The 23,453-nt window shown below is 55.7% G+C and overlaps 2 protein-coding genes across 7 annotated transcripts in view; both read right to left on the minus strand.

Moving 5' to 3' along the window:
- Window positions 1-12,744: 12,744 nt before the first annotated feature.
- Window positions 12,745-22,413, minus strand: ENDOV (endonuclease V). Of its 6 annotated transcripts, none has more exons than XM_080629068.1 (9): window positions 22,321-22,413; window positions 21,734-21,905; window positions 20,538-20,672; window positions 20,373-20,412; window positions 20,159-20,271; window positions 19,995-20,063; window positions 19,273-19,401; window positions 14,037-14,113; window positions 12,745-13,002 (listed from the first exon to the last, which is right to left on the minus strand). In XM_080629068.1, exons 1-9 carry the CDS (start codon window positions 22,362-22,364, stop codon window positions 12,975-12,977), a joined length of 807 nt encoding a protein of 268 aa, XP_080485194.1. In that variant the 5' UTR covers window positions 22,365-22,413; the 3' UTR covers window positions 12,745-12,974. The 6 variants fall into 6 exon arrangements, 5 of the variants coding, with proteins under 5 accessions (XP_080485194.1, XP_080485193.1, XP_080485196.1 ...); XM_080629067.1 differs by having other exon boundaries at window positions 12,745-13,005; XM_080629069.1 differs by lacking the exon at window positions 12,745-13,002 and adding an exon at window positions 13,012-13,907.
- RNF213 (ring finger protein 213) overlaps window positions 22,404-23,453 on the minus strand; it is a gene marked incomplete at its 5' end in the record, with an annotated part of 50,013 nt that continues 48,963 nt past the window's right edge. Inside the window, 1 exon segment of the mRNA XM_080629638.1 lies at window positions 22,404-23,062. Within this exon segment, the coding sequence (XP_080485764.1) occupies window positions 22,909-23,062 (154 nt within the window). The 3' untranslated portion in view covers window positions 22,404-22,908.

Here is a 23,453-nt window from a genome sequence, read left to right on the forward strand (position 1 = left end):
CCCGGTGGGACCCCCCTCCACCGGCCCTGCTCCCAGACCTGCCGCACTCAGGTACGTCCCCCCCGGCCCCGCCGCCTGCAGCCCCCCGAGGCCTCCTCGTGCCGTAGCTGGTGACAAAGAGCCTTTACCCTGCCCTCGAGTCTGGCTCCCACTGAGATGTCTGAAGCCTTTCTGCTTTTGATAAACACGATGTTGTTTCTCTTACTGTAAAGGGAAGTTTATTACCAAGAATTAAAAAAAAAAAAAGGGTATTTTTATGAAGATAAAAAAAAAATATTCCAGAAGGAAGCAGCTCCCTGAGGAAGCAGCACCTTGAGATTCTGCAGGACACACACACACAAAAGAGATAAAGAAGCCTATTTTGAAATACCAGAAGCATTTTGTATGGTTTCCTTTTCTAAACTCCCGGTTTGTACTCCAGATCGCAGAAATCCCCCCCAGCCCCCCCTGCCCCCCGAGGGCTGCCCTGGGTGGCAGTGCAGGATGAGGCCGAGAATTCCCACAGGGCTCCCACTCCAGAGACGCAGCAGGGAGATGCCGAGGGGCCGCATGGAGCCGGGTAAGGCCAAGGCCCCCCCGGGCAGGAGCACAGAGCTGGGCCAGCCCCAGGCCCCAGCTGATGAGCAGCGACACCCCCCACATCGAGAGACCTTCCACCAACTGTGGCTCAGGGCAGCGTGTTTTCAACTGTGCTCTTTTTAAGTCCAAACCAAGACAAACAGAAGAAAACCATCGTGAGTTAATTTCAGTTCCTCCTCAGAACCTGTTGGCGCCGGCACAGCAGCGAGCGCAACGTGCTGAGAAGAACAAACCACTGCAAAGGTTCCAGCCACAGACCCAGGTGCGTTGGATTTGCCAAGATGACAAGGAAAGGGTGCGATGTCAACACCATGTACATAGTGTATAGTAGGGGAGAGGATAAATGTCTCTTGATTTGTCATTATTCTGCTAACCAAAGCTGTACATTCTCCTATTCCGTGCTCTCTGTCCCCGTTGGGTTTTGAGTGGGTTACGACAGACACCTCCAGCCCGCAGCAGCCGTTCTGAAATGCACTGTTTCTACTGAGACTCATGCTTTTGCCATTTTACTGCCGAGATGACATGAATTGTTGACTTTATTTTTACACAATAAAGAGTGAAGAAAGACGCTGGGTTCTCTGATGTGTCAACCGGTGCTCGGGAGCCCAGCTTGCACAACATGGGTTTGCCTGCGTGGAGCAGGATTTCTGCCCTTGCATCCTGCTCAGGCACTCCCCGAGCCTCAGCCATCCCTGCCAGGCTCCCTCCATCTCCGGCAGCATCTTCCCGCATCCCTCCCTGCTTTATGCAACACCAACGTGCACGTTGATTATTCCCCCCCACCCGAGACACAGGCTGGACACTCAGCTCCCCCGGGGTGTCTCCACCAGGCTGGTGGCAGTGGGACAACGACACCTCACAGTGCCCGGTGCCCGTCACCCCAAAGGCTGTGGCACTGCTGCCACCCCTCGGGATGTGCAGCTCCCTCCCTGCAGGCAGGAACTGCGCTGGGGGCGCGCTGCTTACCCCGGGGCTCCAACAGCAATTCCTGGAAGGCATCATCGCTCTCAAGGGCAGATCTGAGCGCAGGGGTGACACTGGGGCACTTGGCTCAGTGGGTGCATGGCTGGAGGCCACCCATGCCAGGGACATGGCAGCAGCGGCGGCTCACTCTGCTCCTAAGGACCATTCCCACTTGTTACACACCCGCAGCAGCACAGGCTTGCCAGACAGATTGCTTTCAGCATAAAGATACAAGTGGGAACACCATTATTTCCTCCTTAAAACCAGGCAGGAACAATTCCCATCCCACTGCAGCTGGGAATGGGAGCTGTACGGGGCTGGTTCAACACTGCTGCCTTGAGCACCACACAGCCCTTGATGACACCAACACTGCCATTCCTTCCTCTAAGAGCAAGGACGTGGTGACACAGCCCAGAGGGGGACAACTGGCATTAAACAGCAGAGCCTGTGCTCACGGCCAGTGAGTGTCAGCCCCTGGGGGCTGGCGAGGTCCCCATAGCTGCTTGTGCTGCATCCTCCCAAGCAGCATCCTCAGCCAGCTGCAACCTCTGCCAACAGCATCCCTGACCCACCACCTCCTGCATCCCCAGCTGCAGGGAGCAGCCATCCCGAGGCCCCTCTCCTTCAACCAGTGCCTGACACACTCATAAAGCCTCTTTTCCTCAGGAGGATTTGCTCCTGCCACTGCTCCAGGTCCTTTCCAGGACGCCTCAAGTCACAACTGTCATAATGGAGCAAGGGAGGGAGGGTGCTTCCAGCCAAGCTGCAGGTCTGGGGACCTGACGTGTTTTCCTCTGCTGCCAGCCACAGGCAGGGGCAGATTCACAAGCGTTGTGCACCCGTGGCAGGGGACAGTCACCAATGGGAATCCTCCAGGAGCAAGAGGTAAAACGACAGATCCAGACTGGTTGAGGGCAAGTTACTGAGCAGCACCAGGGGCATGACCCAGCCCCCATCAGCCTCCTGCGGGCAGTCGGGTGCAGATGGGCTCCTGAGGGAGGATGAGGAGCAACGCAAGGCAGGAGTCAAACAGGGGCACGATGCCAGAGGACATAGAAGGGGTGTTGGAGACAATGGGGCAATCAAGAGTTTCCCATCCCCGGCTTGGAGCCACCCCAGGTACTGAGACAAAACCATGCTCCCAGGAGAGAGGGGACAGAACCTCAGCTGGGGGCTGGTGCTGCGCTGCCGTTTAAACGGCAATGAAACATTACACTAACAGGCTTTTTCCTTTCTGTTTTCCCTGGTGGGAGCTGGGAACATCCCTGTGATTGAAGCGGGGCTGTCTCACTCCCCGAGGTGGGCACAGCAGAGCGGGATGTGACTGAGCGGGAGCAGCTGAGTCTTCTGCATCCAGAGATGAATGCAAAAAAACCTGCTCATCACCTTCAGGGCTGCAAAGAAACCCTTGGTCTGACCCCCCCATGCCTGCAAGAATTGGGGCACAGCACCCCAGGGCTACCCCCCCCCCACATAGCAGCAGCCCTGCTGCAGCAACGCCAGCTCCAGTGGGAGGGAGATGAAGGAGATGAGCAGCACAAGCCCATCAATAACGCACACAGCCCCGACACCTCACCCTGCCGTCAGAAACAGCCGCTTTGGGCTGGAAGCCGTTTAGTGGCACCAGCTCTGCCTCGGTGACACTGGTGACAGCCAGCCCAGAGTCGCTGCAAGCACAGCGGTGAGGGAGAGCGTTACCCACAGCAGTGCTGAGCGCGTTTAATCCAGGAGGCTTTTAGAGCAGCGGAGCAGATGGAGATCCTGGGCTGTGCAAGGACAGGCCCCACCACTCGGGAGATGGCTCAGGAATACTGCCGGGGGCGAGGGAGAGTTCTTAAAGGTGGGATGGAGCCGGGATTTACAGCTCTGATCTGACTCCTCGCTGACGACTCGCAAGGAAGAGAAAGCACAGGAAATGCTCTTGCAGGCGTTCTGTGCCCATTGTTCACCCTTCCCTCCCCACACCTCAGGCACAGGTCAGCTTCAGCACGGGCTTTCAGGATGGGAGAGGAGGTGATGGGCCAAGGGAGACGTTAACCTGCTGTATTCCATAGCAAAAGACCCACAGGAACCAGAGGGATGTGTCCTGAGGCGGCCTCTCCCACATCCCTGCCCTGCACGAAAGGATCTGGAGGCACGGGGATTCCAAGGCTGCCTGCAAACAAAGCTGCCTGCGGCACTGGGTCCAGAAACATCCCAGAGCATCATCGCTCTGCAGCGCAAACGCATGTGAGGCACCTCAGAACACGCTGTTAGATTCATTAGCAGTGGGGGTGCCACTGCCTGGCCTGTGCCGGGAGCACGGCTTCAGGTTAAATATGCACGAGGCACGGAGCAGGGAGCCCGGCAGAGCCCCCAGGAGCAGCGAGGGGGGCTCGGCTCCCAGCCTGCGCAGGGCTGTGACAGGCAATGGCAGGGACGCACCTGCAGAAAACACTGTCCTTGTACCACAAAACCTGGAGGTGATGGGGGGGAAAGGGGGTGAACAAGAGGGAGAACGGGCTGGAGCATCCTCCCCAGCACGGCTCCTTCCCAGCACCAGCACCATCCTTCCCGGGGCTGGGGAGCTCTGCAGTGCTGGGGGCTCAGCACCAGCTCCAACCTGCGCATGAACACCCCGAGCAGTGAGCACGGGGCTGAGGAGGGGGCTGCTCAACACCGGCCTGGGCTCCCGCAGGACACGGGAGGAGGAGCGCAGGAGCCAGGGCCAAGCACTGAGCTTCGGGGCTCCAGGCAGGGCCGGGAGGATTCCCCAGGTTGAGGGAAAGCATCGCCCCCCCGCAGCGCCAAGAGCGGGAGCACCGGACCCGGCTGGGTCACTGCAGGCGGCCGGATGCGGGCACAAAGTCAAGGCCAGCAGCACCTTCCGGTCACAGGCGTGAGTCACGGCTCCGAGAGTGCCCCAAACGCTGCTCAGGAGCCTTCCCTGGCAGAGCATCAGCTCCACGCTCCTCTGCGGCGCGTCCCGGGCACCCCTCCCAGCACAGCCAAGGGGGGGGCTTCCTCCAGCCCTTCCTCCCGCCGGGAATCCCAAACCGGACCTGGCCAGGGCATCACTGAAGTGGAGCCGGAGATGCCACGGCCGGTGCCCATGGGCAGGCACAGCACAGCCCCTGCCCGAGCTGCAGCTCTGCTCTCGGGGGGTCCTGGGAATATCCTCCCCGGCCCTCACATCGCTCTTGGCCACGTGTGTCACAAGTCGCGGGACTGGGACCTCCTCGGCTGCAGCAGACGCGGGTATCCCCTGCGAACAGCGCCTTGCCCCTCTCCAATTGGTGTTTCCGAGCGAAGTCTGGTCCCTGAGCCCGCAGCTCCCTCTGAAGAGGCGGCTCCCCAGGCAGGGCTGCACTGGGCACCCGCAGCAGCGGGGAGACCCAGTCCTCTACTTGCCGGGAGCGGGGCTGGAACCCCCTTCCCGCCTCCTTCGCAGCCTTTCCCCGGCTCCTCCTCCTGCGACTTTCCCAGCTGCCGCCGAACGCCGCCTTGCCAGAGCTGAGCCCATTCCCTCCATCCTTCCCCTCCATCCCTGGTGGATTACGGCAAAGCAGGGATCGCAGTGGGAGCCCAGACTCCACCAAGGAGTTCGAGGGGGGATGCTCCTCTGGTTGGGGATCCCAGGAGGGATCCCAGCCCCATCCCAGGGGCGCAGAGGGGAATCACAACTGGTTTCCCACCGGAGGGTCACTGCTCTGCCACGGGAGAGGCTGCCGGTGAGCACGGAGCAGAAGGAAGAATGTATCTTCCAAAGCTGATTAAAAATAGATGCAGCATCGCACTAATTATGCTAGGTAATTAGCATTTGTTTTCTGCTTAGCACAAATCTGCAGGGAGTGAAGCTGGACCCCAGGTATCTCATTTGGGCACAGGAGCTCATCCCATGGAGGAGGGATGAGCTGCAGCACTCCCAGCCCCGGCTGGCACAGGGCCCCCCCAGCACAGCCTGGGGTCCCCTGGTCCCCTCTCCCACACTTTGCTCCCTGTCAGCCCATCTGCACCCAGGCTGTGAGCAACAGATGACAAGATCCACGGCGATGCTGGAAATTAGGTCAGCGATAGCCTGCAGCAGATTCCAACATGTATCATCCTGGCAGGGCTCCGATGGAGACGCCACGGGGCAAATTCACCCCCAGCCCGGCTGCAGAGAGGGATGCAAAGGCCTGGACCACCCCTGCAGCGCTTCCTGCTGTGTTCTCCCTCCCCACATCACCCATACGCTGGTGCCATGAGTACACATGAGCTCAGTGAAGGCACCCAGGGTTGGAGCCCCCAGCACAGCGCCTCTGGCTCCCACCCAGCCCTTGCACTGATCCCAGGGGTGCTGAGCTGTCAGATTCCCCGGGATCAGCCGGGGCTGCCCCCAGCAGCAGCAGAGCTCTCTGGAGCCAGAGGTGCTCACAGCCCCTCTACATTGTACTTGGCCACCCTGGGTGCAAATCCTCATCCCTAACCATTCCTTAGCCACAGAGCCATTGCACACCAGACATTCAGGACCCTTCCCAAAGGCTGGAATAGGGGCACCATCCCTTACATGCTCTCAACTGCAGCTCTGCCCTGCGGCTCTGCCCTCCTTCACCCAACTGCTTGTGCCATTTAGGGAGCAGCTTTTGCCTCCCCGGCTGCTTCCCTTGCTCCAGCCACAGGCTCCAATTGGAGCTTAGCAAATCCCAGGGAAAGAGGCAGGAGAACAGCAGCAGCTTCACCTGCACCTGATCACAGAGCACCCACCCCTGGGCTATGGAGTCGGACTCTGCTCAGTGGGAAGGCTGGGAGAGGCTGTGATCCTCAAGGGACTGGGGTTGGGATTTCCCTGGCCCTGCTGCTGCCCCACTCCCGTGGTACCCGCAGTGGGGTCAGTCACAGCAACAAACCAGATTAATTGGGTCCCAGTTTACTGCAAACAAAGAGAAACCGGTGACATTTACCGAGCAAACTAATTGATATCCAAGCAATTTGTTGGAGCAACCTCGTGCTATGCCAGCTGCACCTCCCACCCCCCCATCCTACTCGTCACAAACAAGGTCTGTGTGTTAATCAGAGCGCTTTAATCACATTGCTGCCCACCCCAGTCTTGAGCAAGTTACACGGATACAGATTTATCACACGCTTCCAGATCCTAAACGCTCTCTTAAGGGCTCCTTTGATGTTTTATTAGTGGGCAATAGCGCTCGTGGTGAAGACGATGGATGCTCCTATTTCCAGTGATGACACGGGGGCAGAGCACCACATCTCCCCCTTTTCATCTCCCTCCCATGGCCGTCACCGCAGGCAGCAGCCCCCCCTCCAGACACGCCGCTGGTCTCGTTAATCACATCCTTCTCCTTTAGCACACAAACGGAGCTTTTTCCACACGGGAGGAACGGCTCCAGCCGGGAGCTGCTGGTGCTGCGTCAGGACAGAGCCCCTGCGCCCCCTCGGACCTCCTGCAACCCCAGAGCTCAATAAATACAACATTAGCAGATCGATAAATCAGTGCAGGAGCTCAGGAGCACCAGCAGTGCAGTGAGAACAGCTGGGTCTGCAGGCAGAGGCACAACGAGCCAAGGAGTGGGTCCAAGGGAAGCCAGAAAAAACACGTTCCTAAGGAAACATTCTGCATCGAGCCCTTGAGTCGGGAACAGAACCAGGAATTGATTACAGGCTGATTTGATGGCCTTTATGTTGTGTGCTCGGAGCTGATCCAGCCTGAGACAGGGATGGAGACACGCATGGGGGGAAGCCGGCACGTGCAGGGGTCTCTGGAGCATCCGTGTGCCCACCTTTGGCTTCAGCACCCACTCTCCTCCTCCTCCAGCACCAGCACTGAAGGAGATGCTCACTGCTGGGTCTGCTCGGTTCTTTGCCCCCACAGTAAAAGCAACCGGTAGCCCCAGAGATGGAGCAGGCACCTTAACACTGCCCCCAGCCCCTGCTGTGCTCTCGTGTGGGTCCCAAGTCCAAGCACAGCTTCACCTCTGCCCACCGAGGCTCACACCAACCAGTTCCCCTCTGGGCAGGCAGATGCTGTTATCCTGGGTCTAGAGGAGTGGGTACCCCAAAGGAATTGGGTCTTTACTCCCATCACTCCTCCCCAGTGACCTCTCAGGATGCTTCAGCACAGCCCAAACCTCCCCAAGATGCCTGTGCACGCACTGCGGATCTGCTGCCTATTCCTGGGCTCAGCCTGTACAGGCTGCTCCATCACCCTCATGACCCAGCTCATAACGATCGCATCTGTCATTAATTTGAGTGTCAAGAGAAATTCCATTCATCTGCTTTTAATTAATATGGCCTGAAAATAAAGCCAGGGCCTTGCAGGAGGTGTCTGCACCAGTGTCAGAGGGTCCAGCAAAAGGAAGAGCAGTTGGGATGGAGAACTGCTTATAGGAGGAGAGGAGATGGTTATAGGATGAAAGAGGAGAGGGAATTGAGGGGGGGTGGAGGAGGAAAATCCCAGCAAAAGCACTTCTGGCCTCAGCATTGAGGATCCCAAAATACAAACCTTGAGTCACCAGAGCTCAGCCCTCACAACACAAACTGCACCCGCAGCATCCAGCCTACCACAAGCTCCAGACAGGGAGGAGGGAATCCGTCAGGCACCTGTGACTGAGTTACTCAACTCTCTCAGGAACCAGAGGGAGCAGACGTGCACCCTAAAGCCTTTTCTCTCCCTTCTCAAGGGACCCCGGGTAAGCAGTTCACATGCAGAGATTTTCCTTTCTGATCCCTGCATCCACAAAACACGTGGAGGGAGCAGATCCGCAGCAGAACAAATCATTCATTTGGACTGGCACAAATCTTCCATCTCCCTTCCCATCCCCAGAGGGCAAATGAACCTGCAAAACCAGCGGCCGTAAGAGCTCTCGGGAGGCAGCTGAGAAGCTCCTATTGAAGGAGTCCCAGGCTCAGAAGGGGAAGGGGCTCGTTCCCTTCCACCAGCTCGGGTTTGACCGGATTCCAGGCGGCCGGAGCCGCCTGCAGGGCAGTGCCTGGGGAGCTGGGGGCGCGCAGCCCTGCCCATGGGGGACACCCGGCCACGGGTCCGCACGCAGGCACCGCACGGGCCCCGCAGACCCGAGCATTCCCAAGAACGGGCGGTTCGAGTGTTCCCCACCCGCACACCCCTCGCAGCAGCGCGCTCCAGGCAGGGCAGGATTCGGCCCGCTCCGCACGGCGCCGGCAGGAATCGCGCTGCGGAGCTGTCTTGGTGCCACAGGGAGCACAGCCGGGAGAGGAAACCCAAACCCACACGGCACAGAGCAGAGCGGGAGGATGGGAACGCCACAGCTCGGCCCCACTGCCATCACCCGCTGGGCGAGGAGGCAGCAGAGGTGCAGAGTTTGACCAAAGGCAGTCAGCATCAACCCAGCCCCCAGGCGCACGGAGGCGCAGGACTGCTCCCAGGCACTGTTTCACCATAGTGAGAAGCTAAAGAACCACCCCAACAGCGTTCTCCTTACAAAGCCCCCATTGCAGCCACAAAAGGATCCAGTCTCCTTCCTCAATCTCTCCATCTTCTTCCCCTTCGGGTTCACTCCATTCTACTACTTCTTCCCATCGATATCCCAGATTTTTACACTGCTGCTGTTATCCCGCAGCTCCATCCCAATGCCCCATTCACCAGCAGCACTGAAGAGCTCCCAAGCCATGAGACCTGCTCAGAGACTCCTGAGCAGCCATAGAGAAAAGCATCCTTGGCAATAACAAAAGGCAAAGCTTTACAACACGGCAGCACTGAGTCTTTGGGAACCAGAGAACAAATAAACTCAGAGAAGCTCATTTCCAGCAAACAGAGGGTTAAAGGAAGAGATGTACATGGGTTTACTTGGGAAGGACACTGGAGCTCTAGTCCCGGAGTTTCTATTAGAGAAGGTTTCATGCATTACAAAGCGATTTTCCCTTCCCTCCTTCATAAGCCAATTAGATAAAGACCAAGTTAATCCCTTATTGTGTTCAGAGAGCCACAAGTAGACACCAAACATGGAGATTAGGCCCTCGTTCAACCCCTGCCCGGGCCTGGCAGCCGGGAGCAGGGTGAGCCCTGAGCCCAGTGGAACAGAGCCTGGGCCTGGGGGGGTGTTGCAAGGTCCCCCCCCATCCCAGCAACCCCCATCCTGCACCTGAACCCCGCATAGGTGGCTTCAGTCCAGAGTTATCTGACCTCAGGGTTTTTCCTGCATTCAGAATGAGACCAGTGCTGAGACACAGCAGCCCTCACAGACGGGAGCAGTGCTCAGCGATGCTTTGGGGCTATTTTTCCTTTACAGGGGCTGTTTTCCCCCATTTCACCCCTTGAGGCAGAGGCATCCCCGGCATGGGGAGGGTGCAGAGTGCAGACAGCAGCGTTACCAGCCCCAGCTCTCCTGCAGACTGCACAGGCCTCGCAGGTACCGAAAAGGGAAGAGGCAAACCCCAGCTGCAGATCCGGTGAGAACCTCACGTTCTGATTAAGAACATGGGTTTGACATGGCCCAGCTCACACCTTTTGCTGCACAGCCTCCAGTGACCAGCACACCCCAACCTGCTCGTGGCAAACACCGACCAGAAGCACTCAAACCCACTGATGCATTAGAACCACAGGCACTCACCTGCTCCAGCAGCACAGCCAGGTCAGAGCAGTGAAACCCCACACTCTGAAGAGCCTCCTCCAGCAGAGCATCCCCAGAGCACAGCCCCATCAGTCCCCTGCTCGGGCACAGCTGACCCCAGTGAGGTGCTCAGCACCCTAAGGTCAATCTGCAGCAGGAGTGGTGTGAGTTTGGGAGGAGTCTGGGCTGGTGCTGGCTGCTCCCTGGGCCAGCAAAGCCTGGACCAAGGTAAGCAGAAAAAGAGATGGATTTCTCTGGTGTTCTGCCCATGAGAGCTAAGAAACAGGAGTCCCCTGCCCATAGGTGCCTTTTGTGCCTCAATCTGGACAGGCTCCAGCAGAGCCTGTGATGTTTCTGCTTCACGGTGGGATGGGAATGAGAAATGGATGAACTGGTTGGTGCTGCCAGTGGTCCCACGGCTCCTGGGAGGAGCTGGGAAAGGCCCCACACCAGTGCCTCCCAGTAAGCACTCACTGGTTCATACCCCTGCTGCCAGCAGCAAGGGGGGTCCTGCAGGGCTCACCCCAATCCATCAGCTTTGGCAGAAAGGGGATGGAGAGTTGGAGCCCCTCAGTGTGTGCTGAGGTGGGGCACAGGAGGTGCTTTCAGAGGGTGCTGGGCTCCCACCCCAGCAGAGCTCCATGTGCAGACACCCGCGCACAGCAAACCCTTCCCCCTTAAGCCAGACTGAGCTTCCCCTCGCAGGGAGGGTGGCCAAAGCTGCCCATTACAAGTGTAATTCTCCTCCATGACAAGGGCATCCTGGCTGCAGCAGCTCCTTCTCCCATTCCCCCAGCTGTGGGTCACTGCCAGGGTCCCCTCCACATCCCACCTGGGCTGGGATGCAGCATCTGGACCTCTCCCACAGCATTCCCTTCCTTCACTGCTTCCTCACGCTGGCAGGCAGCACAGTTGCCTTTTAGGAGGCTCTGTTTCCACACTGTTCCCTCGGGATGGGAGACACGGCTGTGTCAGAGGAGGTGCTGCCTCCACGTCAACCTCCCACACCCCTGTCCCTGCCAAAGCCAGCATCAGGTGCAAACCCAGCCGCTGCCGTTCGCGGTGGCCAGGCAGCCCCTCTGATCCCACACACATCACCGGGATCAAGGAGCTTCCACTGCAGCATTTCCTCCCTTCCCGCTCTCTGTCCACCCACAGACCAACCTCCTGCATGAAAAGGGCTTTGAGGCTTCCCAGGAGGCATCAGGCTCCCCCGGGGGCCTGGGAACTGCAGCTGCTGCTGGCTTTGTTTTTCAGAGCACATCCCTCAGGAGGGGTTTCTGGGAAGCACCGGGTCAGCACCTTCAGCATCCCCAGGGACCGGCCCATAGCTCCCAATACAGACCCTGGGGGAGCCTCCTTGGTGCTTCCTCCCTTTGTGCCACCCGGATTCGGGGGTGTAGCACTGGAGGAACCAGCTCCGGCTCTGGCTGAGCAGATGCTGCGCAGGCACATGAAAGGGGCTGAAGTCCTCACACCCACGACAGCACCGAGACCGAGCAGCAAGAAAAGAGCAACAGAAGCTGCAAGAGAAATTTATGCAAAGTGAAGCACTTGGCACCATCTAAACCAGCCCCAGGAGCCCTGATCCACAGCACTCCCCTCCTGTCCTGGGAAAACCGCTTTCCTCCTCAGGCTGGAATCTTGCACAGCCGTGGCTTTTTACATCAACATGCCAGAGTTTTGGCTCCTGTCTCTGCTCCTGTTGTTCTTCAGGACCAGTCAGGAACAACCTGCCAAATACAACCAAGGAACCCCCAGCACTGCAGGAACACTTTAGCTGTGCAAACTGGAGGAGCCTCATTGCATTGATTCAGGGATAGAAGCTGTTTGCTCAGTGCTCTGCTACTACAGCAAAGCTTCACAAATGGCTTAACTGGTGGGTGCTGGTGTATGTTTGCTGGGCAGTGAAAACCACACACGAGTGCTCCTGGTCCACTCCAACTGCAGAAACTCCAGCCTGGGACTGGCCATGCTGACTGATTTGTGTGTGGGAAGGACCCTCCTCCCCATTCTCCTTGGTGGGAAATTCTCCTCTCTCCTGAGATGCTATTTCTTCAGCAAGAGCTGGTCTGCACCAAGTGCTCTGCCTCAGCCCTGCAGAAGGTGACAGCAACACCGGCTACCACAGTGCCCTTCCAGCTGAGCTGTGCAATGCAGAGCACGTTCCTGCCACCACTGGAGCACCGTGTCCCCATCACAGACATCACCCAGACACAGCCACCAAGGCACAGGGCACGCAGGAGCCACTGGCACCAGGAACAGGAGCTCTCCAGTACCGGAGCTCAGACCTTGCAGCTCTCCCCAGCAGCCTCTTGGCTCTGTTTCTCTGTGTGAGTCACTCGCCCACCTCAAAGCCGGTGTCCTCGGCGCGTCTGTCGGGACCAGCCGGAGCTTCTGTTCCCTGGAGACGCGCAGAGGGAATAACGTGAGCACAGGCTGCAGGGACGGGGTGGAAGCTGCTCCAAAATGATGAGAAGGGAAGTGTCTGTGCACAGAGGGGTGGTGGGAGCCAAAGGCCAGCGCTGGAGTTGGTTTAGAACTCTCTTAAGTGCCTCAGCATCTCTTTGTAAGTCACCTCCTCCCATGTCCCCAGTACTCAAGCCAGTTGTTGCAAACTTACAAGGATATTTACTTACACAAATATTTTTACAATGCTTAAAAATAAACCCTGAGAAATACATTCTAAACATTATCCTTCAACAGAAGCTGGTGCCTGCCTTGTTGAACCATGCACCATGGCCAGCGTTGTCCTGACTGACATGGCCTTGCACTGCTCTCCCCTGGGATGGCATTTGACAGACCCACAGTCTTGGTGGAGGAGAGGATCCAGTGAAGAGCAGCCCTGCATTTTCTTCTGGCATCATCCTAATCATCCAGTCCAGTCTCCTTTTTTCTGCTAGGAACAAACAAGGAAGACAAGAAAGGCTCAGAAAAGAAAGTAGAAAGCAAGAAGACCCCATCACTAAGTCACTTGGCGAATAAGGGGCTCAGATTCACAGGTTTTGAGATACATGGCCATAAATGGGATGAGTTTAGTTTTTCTGTTGCACAGACCTCCAAACCAGCTAAGCCTTCATGTGAGCTGCAGCACCTGCCACAGCAGGAAGGTGTTAGAAACAAAGCTCCAGCACAAACAGAGGATGCCCAGCCTGGCTCTGCACAGGGCTACCCCACGGCCTGGCCATGCTATGCAACTCCTATGAGTAGTAGAGCAGAGAAAGCCCCTTCTTTCATCTCTGCCTGCATGACCCAAAGAATAATGGAGCTGAGCAGAGCATGATGAGTTGCACCATCTGGCTGTCCTAAGGAATCTGTAAGAGCTGCCCCCATCAGTGTAAGTAATCGATCACTACTGCCACCACAACCTTCACTCCTCCTGGTCCATCACGACCCTCAGAGCCATTGATTCCTGAGCAGCTCTTGAGGCAGGGCTCTCTGGTGCTTGGTACTGGTGTAGGTCTGAGAACCCAACGACGCTCTTGTGAATGGTGCTGAGGAGGCAGCATAGCCACGGCACAAAGGAGCTCCTACGCCTCAGTGGACTTGCTATGGATTTACACCAATCAGAGCAGCCACTGGCCTACATTATGTAAGGGCAGGGGGGGCTGCTCCTCCCCTGCTCTCCGGGGGCAGAAGCCAGCTCCCCACAGGGTATTTCTATCCCCTCATGTCACACCTGTAGGCGTTGGGGCTTATTGCAGGCACCGGAAACGCATCAAATCCCCAACGACCTTCCCCAGCCTGGGACACGGCACCCTGCGGAGAGGTGTGTGACGAGCCACCACCAGAAATCACCCTCTGTGGAGGCAGCAAATGTCCTGATGTCACTTGAGCTCACCTTGTTACCCAGCCTGTCCCTTTAAAGCCATTACTGAAGATCATTACATGAGCAGATCCCTTTGGGGAGGCAGCTGCCCACACACCCACCTCAGCACCCCAGAAGACACAACCTCCAGTGATGAACACAGCTGCTTCCGAATGTACTCCCTCGATCTAATGTCAGCCTGGAATTAAGGAGGAAAAGGAGTGAAAATGGATTGGTCAGCCTGCTCAGAGCCTCCCCTTTCCCATCTCACTATGCCCCTGCACACCGTATCACAAACAGCTCTTGTATGACTGTGGTGTGAAGAGGAACCTGCATGTTTCTTTCCTTGTTTGGTTTCTGTGCCTCACTGCAAGCTGCTTGTGAGAATAGACTTAAAATGAATAAATAGAGGGTCGTGGACCCAAAGCCATACTGCAGTTATGGTCCGTTTCAGAAGCAGAAATGACATCTGCTGAACCCTTGCTGTCTGCTCCTTTACTCCTCGCAGGAGTCACAGGGTGGGTGAGACATCAGGCTCAGACAGTTCCCATCAGCAGCTGTCTAAGGTCTGCTCCACCATAACCTACCCCAAGCACAGCAGGAGGAACAGCCAAAGAAGGACCCAGTCTGGACTTCTCAGCAAATCAGCTGCTGCTGAGTGCCATCAGCCTCGCCCAAGGGTCCCTCTGGAACCCAGAGGATGAGCTAGCACAGGCTTCCAGCACACACTACAACGCAGCGAGCCTTCCTGCTGTACCTGAACTGCAGCCCTCTCTGATGAACCATGGCAGCAAAGCCAGACTGGAGGAGACCTCGGAGTCTGAGACTGGTCCAGTGCTTTCATCCTTTGAACTGACCCAAATGACCCCTTCCACACGTAAGCACCTCCAAGTGCAATGCAGGGAGACATAATGAGCAGCAAAGTTCCTTCACAGGCCTTCCCCAGCAACAGCTCATCAATGTCTGATGAGAGATGGAATAGACTTGTTAGAGACTTGAGGGCAGGGTAAGTCTTCCTTCCCTCAAGAGGAAACATTCCAGAAGGTAAACCAGCTCTCCTATTGAACCCACAGAAGCTGCCCTACCACCCTCCCTCCATCAAGGGATCACATGTCCTGATCACTTGGGAGTACAGCAATCCAGAAGACGAGTTCTCAAGAGGACATGGGATGAAGAGAGAGAAGCTGGCATCGCCCATTCATGTACCCATCCCTTTCCTTCCTCTGTTCCAGCAGTTGTGTTGTGCAGCAACAGATGGAGGAAGCTCACCACTCGTCTGCTGCATCTCCTGTTCCTAGGCAAAGCTTGGCTCATCCTGCCTGTGCGCTTGAGGGGCTGGCACTGCATGGGGATTGAGCAGCTAAAGCAGGTGAAACACCCACTGGAAGCCAACAGAGACAAGACACAAGCACATCCCTGGCAGCAGCTCTCACACTGTCGTACTCAGGAGTCCAAAGGCAAAGCTGCCAAGGAAGACAACGGGAGCAGTTTACACACAGGCCATACCTGTGCTCCGGGCTCTGTTTTCCTGTACCAAAATCAAAAGGAGTAATGTTGAGACCCTACCAAATTCATGTTTACTGCCCTCCCTGTTGAAACTGAGCTTGGAGCCATCACCAGACTGTATCAAAACCGTCCTCACATGTGTCCAGCTCCTCCCTTCCTCTTCTGACATGCTCTCCTGTGACTCCTGAGCTCACCAGGAAAACTAGATGGCTGTGTCTTAGCACTCTGTGTCCCAGCAGCAAGGCAGAGTGGGGCAAGGACAGCACCAACAGAAATCCCAAGAGCTGTAAGAAAGTGCTGCTGGACATTTACAGGATGTTCTTGCTCCCAGGAGCATTACCATGCAGCTTTCCAGTGCTGCACCATGCTAGCAGAGCACTCCAAGACGCTCACAAGGACGTGGATCCTGGGCTCTGGAGGACTTTGAGAACTGGCAGTTGATTTTTACATTCCCTCAAAGATTTTTGTCTTTTTTAGAAACTTCCTTTCTCAAAACCACTGCTGTTCTGTGGCATTTAGAACCACTGCTGTACCCCTCCTCAAAGGCAGAGTGTCTCTCTCCACTTAAAAAGCAGTATGTGACCTTTCCCAGCTGGAAAAGCTTCAGAGCACATGATGATCATGCTAATAAAGTGGGTTAATGCATCCCCCAGTGGCAGTGAAGCATTTGCTACTCCCATCCCTGTGTTACTTCTGAAGAGCTTCTCCCCCCCTCAAGAAGCTCCCCAGCACCGCTCCATCAAGCCTCTGGGGTGGTGGCTCTGTGGGCTCAGGGCTGGAAACACTCATCCACCACTGCTTAACCATCTGCAAGCCTGAGAATGAAACACAGTTACATAAGGGATGGTTTGTTTGGGAGATTTTTTTTTTCCCTTCTCTCTATAATTGGACAGTTTCATAACTGAACTGACAAATAACTTTGATCACTCTTCAGGATAAGAGATTACGTGATGTATTTTGTAACAGGGAAGGAGGTTGTTCAATAAAGCCCCTACTGGGAGACCAAGGTAGCAAGAGTCACATCTACAAACCATTTTTCTAGGGAACAAAACCCCACCACGTTATGCTGGTCACATAAGCCAGTGCCTGATGAGGTGGCGAGTTACTGGCCAGTCCTCACTCCTAACGCAGTGCTGAGACACAGCTTAACCCAGCGATTAACCAGAAGGCTCATCAATAAGATGGATAACTGTCCAGAAATAATCCTCACAGGCTGTTTCTATTTTCAGAGGGAACTAGTCCTGGCATTAGGGTCTGGAATTGTTGCTTTGCCTGTTTTGTGAGGGGCAGTGGTGATCCCTGTGCACACAGCAAGCTGGGTTGGGGTACATCTGAAGAGAGTTGGAGTTTCAGGGTATCAGCTACTGATTTCCCTGCTGGGCAGCAAGAGCTCTTCACACAGAGAAGACGAATGATGGCTCATTCCTTGGGTCTCCTAAGGGCATGTGTTTGATATTTCACATGAAGTGCCATACCCACAGCTCCAAGCAGGCTCCTGCCCTCCCTGGTGGGCTGGAGCAACCAGGCTGTCCCACCAGCCCCATTCTGAGCCAGCAGAGGCAAGGTGCCAGCTGGAGCTGAAAGGATCATCTAGTGAGCTGAAGGCTGGTGTGCAGCCAGCCAGGAGCCTGGAGCAGGGAGAGCCAGAGTCAGTCCCAGTGCAATCCTCTCAGCTGGAGAGTGTTAAAAGCTGCTGTTGCCCTGCTGTGTGTAATGATCCTGGCTCTGAGCAGGCTGGGAGCGTGGGCAAGCACTGGAGAGGGCCTCTGACCTCTGCCAGAAGCAGGCAAGGGCAGTTGCTCTCAGGAGGGCTCTGTATGGCTCCACTGCCACTCAGTTTGAGTGCTTTGCTTATTGTTCTGGGATGACAGCTCCTGCCTACCTCAATCCCTGTCTGGGTGTCTCCATATGACCAACTCTCTACAGAAGAACCTCAACATCTCACAAGAGATCACCCCCATGCAAGGAAAATTCTCCCAGATTGGCCTGGCACTTCCACATGGATTAAGGACTAAGTGGAGGTAAATACTGACTGTAGGTGATAATGAACTTCCCTCTGCTTTCTCGGAAAGACCACTTCTCTCGCCTTTGGCAGCATGGCCACAGTGTGGGCTGAATGCAAATCAAACTGTTTTTGATCACCGCCTGGAGGCTGTTGCATGCCCAAGAAGCACAATACACCCTGAACAGACGGGTCAGCCATACCTCTAGGAAAGCAGAAGGTTTGAGTTCCCACAAGAGCTTCCCAGCACTACATGTGCTGCAGCATACAAGCCATAAGCACAGCCTCAAGAAGGTATGGGCAGCATAGCTCTCTAAAGAGCATACTTTCAGGACTACCAGAACTTATAAACTAAGAGCTGCTGATTCAGAAGTCTTTCACGATTGAGAAAGCTCTAAGCACCATCACCCAGCAGGTCTGCAAGCTTGTGCTGGGGACACACCATGCAAAAGGCCAAGGCAGGATCCCCCACAGCCATCCACTTCCTAACTCCAGCTTGAGGTGCCCCAAAGCTGAGGCTTCCAGCACTGCCCTGTGTCAAGATCTATGAGTTAGCACACAGAGGAACTGCAATAGGGAGAAGTCCCATTTTAACTGCCCTTTTCTCCTGCCATCCCTCTACGTCTGCAGTAAACACACTCCCTTCTGGATTTTTAATCTTTCTGTAAGGAAAATGACAATTCATTCCATCACTCCAAATCAAGATTAGAGCTAGAGGACTGGGAGAGTCTCAGAACACAGACAAATCCTAGGGATAGCTGGAAATGAAATGAGGGTGATGAAAAGCTTCGAGACACCTTTTTGTTTCCAAAGGGAATGCCTTTCCCCTTCCCTCTGAGCACGCCGCTCTGCAGAGCTGGCTCAGAGCTCTGCAGAGGCATCTGTCCCTTGCTGGAGGAGATTACATAAGAAAATCTCTCAGCCTACTCCCGTCTGGCAGGTAGTGGTTTATGGGATTAGAAACCCCCGTTCTGGTATGGACACTTCAAGGTTTGTTTTGCTCTGAGGTGTTAGATTTTTGTCTGGTTTATAACTACAGACTCAAGATTCTGTTTTCAGAAAACATGCTCTGCAGCACCAACGAGAAGCTCCTGTGTGCAGAGACTGCGTAACAGCCTCAGCAGCATCACCTTAGCACGGCACTGAGGAGCTGCAGAGCAAAGGTGGCCACACACCTGACAAGTGTGGTGCTGCAGCAATGTGAACAGTGTATTCCAGGGCAATTGCACCACCACGGACATCCCAACAGGCCCTGCTCTGGCCTGCCTGAGCCACTAACAGCGGGGTGACCCCGCGAGAAGGGAAGCACTCGCCAGGCTGGAAGTCCCAGAGGCTTTACACTTCCACAGGTCCTTTCCTCAAACCCTGCTGTGATTTAATTAGTCTGAAGCTGTCTCAGTGATAGCTTCGGCTCACTGATGGTGATCCAGTGCTGTCACCTACAGGCTGGCTGCTGCCCCAGAGCCTGCAGCTCCTTGTGGAGTGCAGTAGCAGGGAAAAGCCCAGAGAAGCAGCCCCGCAGTCTGTGCTAGGCTCAGAGTACCCAGGAAAACTGCATTTCCAGCATGTGTATTAACATCAGCATCACAGAAGTTGCTTGCAGAGAGGAACCAAGAAATCAGTCAGGCTGGGTCTGCAGTAAGGGCTGGGTCTGCAGTAAGGGCTGGGTCTGCAGTAAGGGCTGGATGTGCTTCTGGGCACTGCGTCACCACAGCAGTCTGGGAGAACAGGCCAGAACAGGGGGTGCCAGCTGCAGAGGCTCTTAAACATCACAACAGGCTTGGCACCCACAACCCCTCCACTGCCTGCTCTCCTGCTTCAGGCTGCTCCTCAGCTCCCTGCTCCCGTACCTGGCGGATGGGCTCTGGGATGCGGTACCGGCAGCAGGACTGAACCAGGCGCACAGCTGTCCCCAGGCACACCCTGTGCCCCACCGAGATGTAAAGCGGCTTAGAGCTGTTGTTGCAGCTACGCAGGACCTGTGCATCCAGAAACAAGAAAGATCAAATACTTAAGCAGCTTATTTTAACAGATAGAGTGTCAGATGAATTATAAGCCAGTTGCCAAATACAGAGCCACCATCCCACCTTCTGAAGGCAACTCCCAGTTTTCTTGAACCTCTTCTGTTAGCCCTTTTGGACTGCTGTAGCCCTTTCCCAGATCCCTCACGCTGCCCTGGGAAGCAGAGCTGCTAATGCAGACTGTGCTGAAATACCAACAGACACAGGAAGTTTCTTACATCTGCCTGTTTCCTGCACAGAGCTCTTCTGAGGCAGATACTCCCATATTGCACCTTGGTGAGGTGCTGCAGAACTGGCACCTCTCCTTGACCACAGTTCATGAACAGGGCTGCTGGCACCTCAGATGCTACAGCCATGGACATGAACGCATCCAACACCTCAGTTGTCAACTCTGCAAGCGTCTGAGCTTGCAGAAAGAGGGACGCAGTGGTGGCAGTAACCTGTTAACACTGAGACAGTGCCACTGTAGAGAAAACACCCTCCAGTGCTCCCAGCTACACAAAGCTGGAAGACTTGATGGCCAAGCAAATAAGAAATTCCACACTGCTTACCATGCCCAAGAGCCTCCCCGAAGCGCCTGTCAGTGGGAATGTATCTCCTTCCCTCTGCAGGGAACGGATCTAGGGATAAACACACACAAGCTCAGCTGGTCTGGAAGTGCTTGTATGCTGCTGTCCCAATTCTTTCAGGAAATAAACTCCCAGCCTGGCCTCACCTGCTCTTTGTGCAGCTCATCCTTGGCTAAGCCATCCACCTGCAGGAGGTTCTTGGCCACTCCAATGCATGGTAGATCTGTCAGGACTCCAAGGTGACAGGCCACACCAAACCCTGCCAACAACGAGTCACTGTAACCACAGGATGCCAGAGACCTGGAATCTCAAGCAGCTAACAGGGACCCCGCGGAGCGGGGCTCTCCAGTGAAGTACTACCTCTGGGATGGAGCAAGCCATTCCCATCTACAAGAAGTACCTGAAAAAGCCAGAACAGAAATGTTATTTCCTGTGCACTGAGCACCACTCTGTCAAGCAAACTGGTCCCGAGAGGAAGCAGACCCTTTCCTTCATCTCAGCTCAGGACAGAGAAATGTGCCACACCTGAGGCTTGAGCTTGGGCTCCTCCTGCTGAAGCCTCTGAACAGCTTCCACCAGGAAAGGGACCTCCCGGAAGGCCAAGAATCCTGCCACGTACGGGGCACTCACAGCCACCATCCGGCAATCCTCGTACAGCACCTGGGAGCAGAGCAGAGACAGTGACCACCAGGACCTTGCTGGTCTGTTCCTGGCTGCTTCAGAGGCCTCTCCTCTGCTTTACATCCCTTAGACTCATCTGGTTTAAAATATGCTGCTTCTGACGCTCTCCCACAGAGCTGAGGCCATTGGATTGGGAAAGTCTGTCAGTGACAGAAGGGGTGGACAATGGACCGCTGAGAGGAGGGCTGGACCGTACCCTGCTTGAGAGCAGAGTCCTTGGGAAAACATTAGGGCAGCTATTTAAACTGACAGAGGGGGGACCTCAAAGTTCACCCACTCAGAGCATCATCAAAGGGCATCTGGCTCCATGCAGGGCCAGGCCCAAAGCACCCCTGTCAGCCCAGACAACACCCACAAGTGTGCAGGGCAAGGCAAGAAGCAAGGCAGGATTTGAACTTCAGCTCATAAACATCCCAGTGGCCAGCATCAAACTTTATTTCTCTGCTTGTTAGAGGTTTTGTAGTTAAAGATAATTTTTATATCGAAAGGTGGGGAAGAAACCAAAAATCTTTATTAAGTAAAATGACCATGGGGTGTGGGATTGATGGTGGTTTTGAAAGGCTTTTACGTGTTACATCCCATATTATTACTTGATTCCCAGCAAGAACTCAAAACCAAGACAGCTGCAGCCTGAGTGCTACAAGTGCTTTAATTCCCTCTCTTGATCAGCACTGAACAACAATGGGCCTTTTCATCTCCTTCTGGGTAGTGGCTGAGGCTGATTCTTTCCAACATACACTTAAACCAGTTAAAGCCTTCTGTGCCTGACCATGGAGTCCATCTCATGATGTCAGTAAATCAAGCAATATCTAACCTGAAAGCACACTAAAGCTCTCTCCACATCTTGTACGTTCCCAGTAATCCTACAAAGCTCTTGCAGTCAGGAGCAGTTCACATCCCACCTTCCCAAACCTACCCCAGCAGCAGAGACTGCTTTGGGGTAGAAGAGACCTCCAGCAGATAATGGCCTTTGTGTAAGTTTTCTATAACCTCCTCACGTTGTTCCACACCCAGACACAGCCCTTAGGAGCGAGGGTTACCTCAAGAGCCGGGTAGCTGAGCACGACCAGGGAAGCGCAGGCGCTGCTATCGTCTCCTTTGATGTAAGACAAGTCCACGCCTCCCACCCGCTCCAGCCCTGTAAAGCTGGAATCTTTCTGCCACTGCTCCGTGTCCTCCTCAACCACGCTGGCTCTCAACCGGGCCTGCTCCCTGAGGAACACCACACAGCCGCGGTGAACGGGTGCCTCCTCCCCCGGCTCCAGGCCCTGCTCATCCGAATCCAAGGCACAGGGACCAGGCTGTGCCCCATGGCCGGCAGGCACGGGAGGAGCCCACAGGCCCCAGCTCTGGGGCAATGCTGAAGGGGCCGCAGGGCTTGTGGGGACACGGGACGCCCTGTGCTTTCTCCTCAGGGGAGGAGCTGGGCAAGGCAACACCCCTCATGAGAGCCACGGCTGAGCGGGGCAGGAGGTGAAGAGATCCTGGGCCTGGCCCGGGAAAGGGACCCCAGCCCGGTACCGAGGGACAGCGGACGGGGTTCCCGCCGCGGAACACAGTCGCGCACGGTTGCCACGGCCACCACCACCTCCCCTCGCGCATGCGCAGGCCGCGCCGTTGCCGTTACCGTTCCCAGCGGCGGAGCGCAGCGGCCGGTGGCGGCGCCGTCATTGCGCACACCGGAAACCCGCGTCACCACCACCCCCCGCGGGCGGAGCGCGGCCGGGCCGGAGGAACGGGAGGAGCCGCGGGAGAGAGAAGGAGCTTTATTGGGGAACAGCTTCGGGGCGGCGGCCCGGGCCTGGGGAGAAACGAGTGCAGCCCCGCCCCCAGGCGGGGTTAAGGTTGTGGCCGTGGTTCTGCTTCGTTCCTCTGCGGAGGTGCAGCCCCATGAGAGCGAGGGGACAGGAGAAAGGAGAGTGCAAAAATGAGCCCCATCCCAGGGGAAGGGGGCTTTGTAGAAATCCTTCATCTGCATCAGGCAATCTGTGATGCCTCAAAGAGTTTCCATTTAGAGGTGCAGCCTTCGCGTTCCTGAAGACCACCGCTGATCTCTGCACCAGCCCAGTGGTGCTGAAGTTAGCAAAGAATCGAAACCCCAAACCCTCAGAGCGCAGGCACGGCGGCTGCGGGATGGCACCAGCCCCGTGTGTGTGTGGCAGTGGAACTGCCTGTGCGGGAGGCAGGCCGGTCCGAGCCCGTGCTGCTGCCGGGCCTAGCTCTCCCTGCGCTCCCGTTTGAAGACAGCAGCCGCTTTCCATGTAGCAATAACGTGAGAGAGAAGAATCTCCTGCGGGAAGAGCTCATCCAGCTCCGTGGCTAACTCGGAGCGTTTTACATCAAGATAAGGCAGGAGTGATTCCTTCAGGCTGGAAAACAGAGCAGGAGTAGCGTTAATAGATGGTGTATAGCAAACTACAAGTGCCACATGGCAGTAGTGTGTTCCTAAGCATACTAAGCATACAGTGGTTTAATACGTGTATTTTGTACTGAGGAGGATCTAACAGCCTGTCAGAGAACCCAGCAACGGGAGGCTGCAGGTCAGAATCAAGCTCTGTGTGTTCATCCAAGTGACTGCAGAAGGGCTTGTGTTTGGTGCTCATGAACAGCAGCTCTTGGTGTATTCCAGCAGCACTCCCAAAACAGCTTGTGTAAAAAAAGGAAGAGTTATGCATACCAGAAACAGGCAGCATGGCTCAGACCTAGCTGTATGTTCTTAATGGTGGTGTCGGGCAGGGCAGTCATTTGCCAAGGGAACCA

This window comes from Psittacula echo, assembly GCF_963264785.1.
Source record: "Psittacula echo genome assembly, chromosome: 14".
NCBI classification, from domain to species: Eukaryota; Metazoa; Chordata; class Aves; order Psittaciformes; family Psittacidae; genus Psittacula; species Psittacula echo.

Bases quoted from the DNA above. Each gene is read 5' to 3' on its own strand.
- ENDOV (XM_080629066.1), bottom strand. From the start codon at position 22,364: ATGACGGCGCCGCCACCGGCCGCTGCGCTCCGCCGCTGGGAACG. The intron at 20,413-20,537 runs GTGTGGCACATT...TGGCTTTTTCAG, and splicing joins AGCCCAAGCTCAAGCCTCAG to GTACTTCTTGTAGATGGGAA. The intron at 20,272-20,372 runs GTAGTACTTCAC...CGTTGTTGGCAG, and splicing joins TGGCTTGCTCCATCCCAGAG to GGTTTGGTGTGGCCTGTCAC.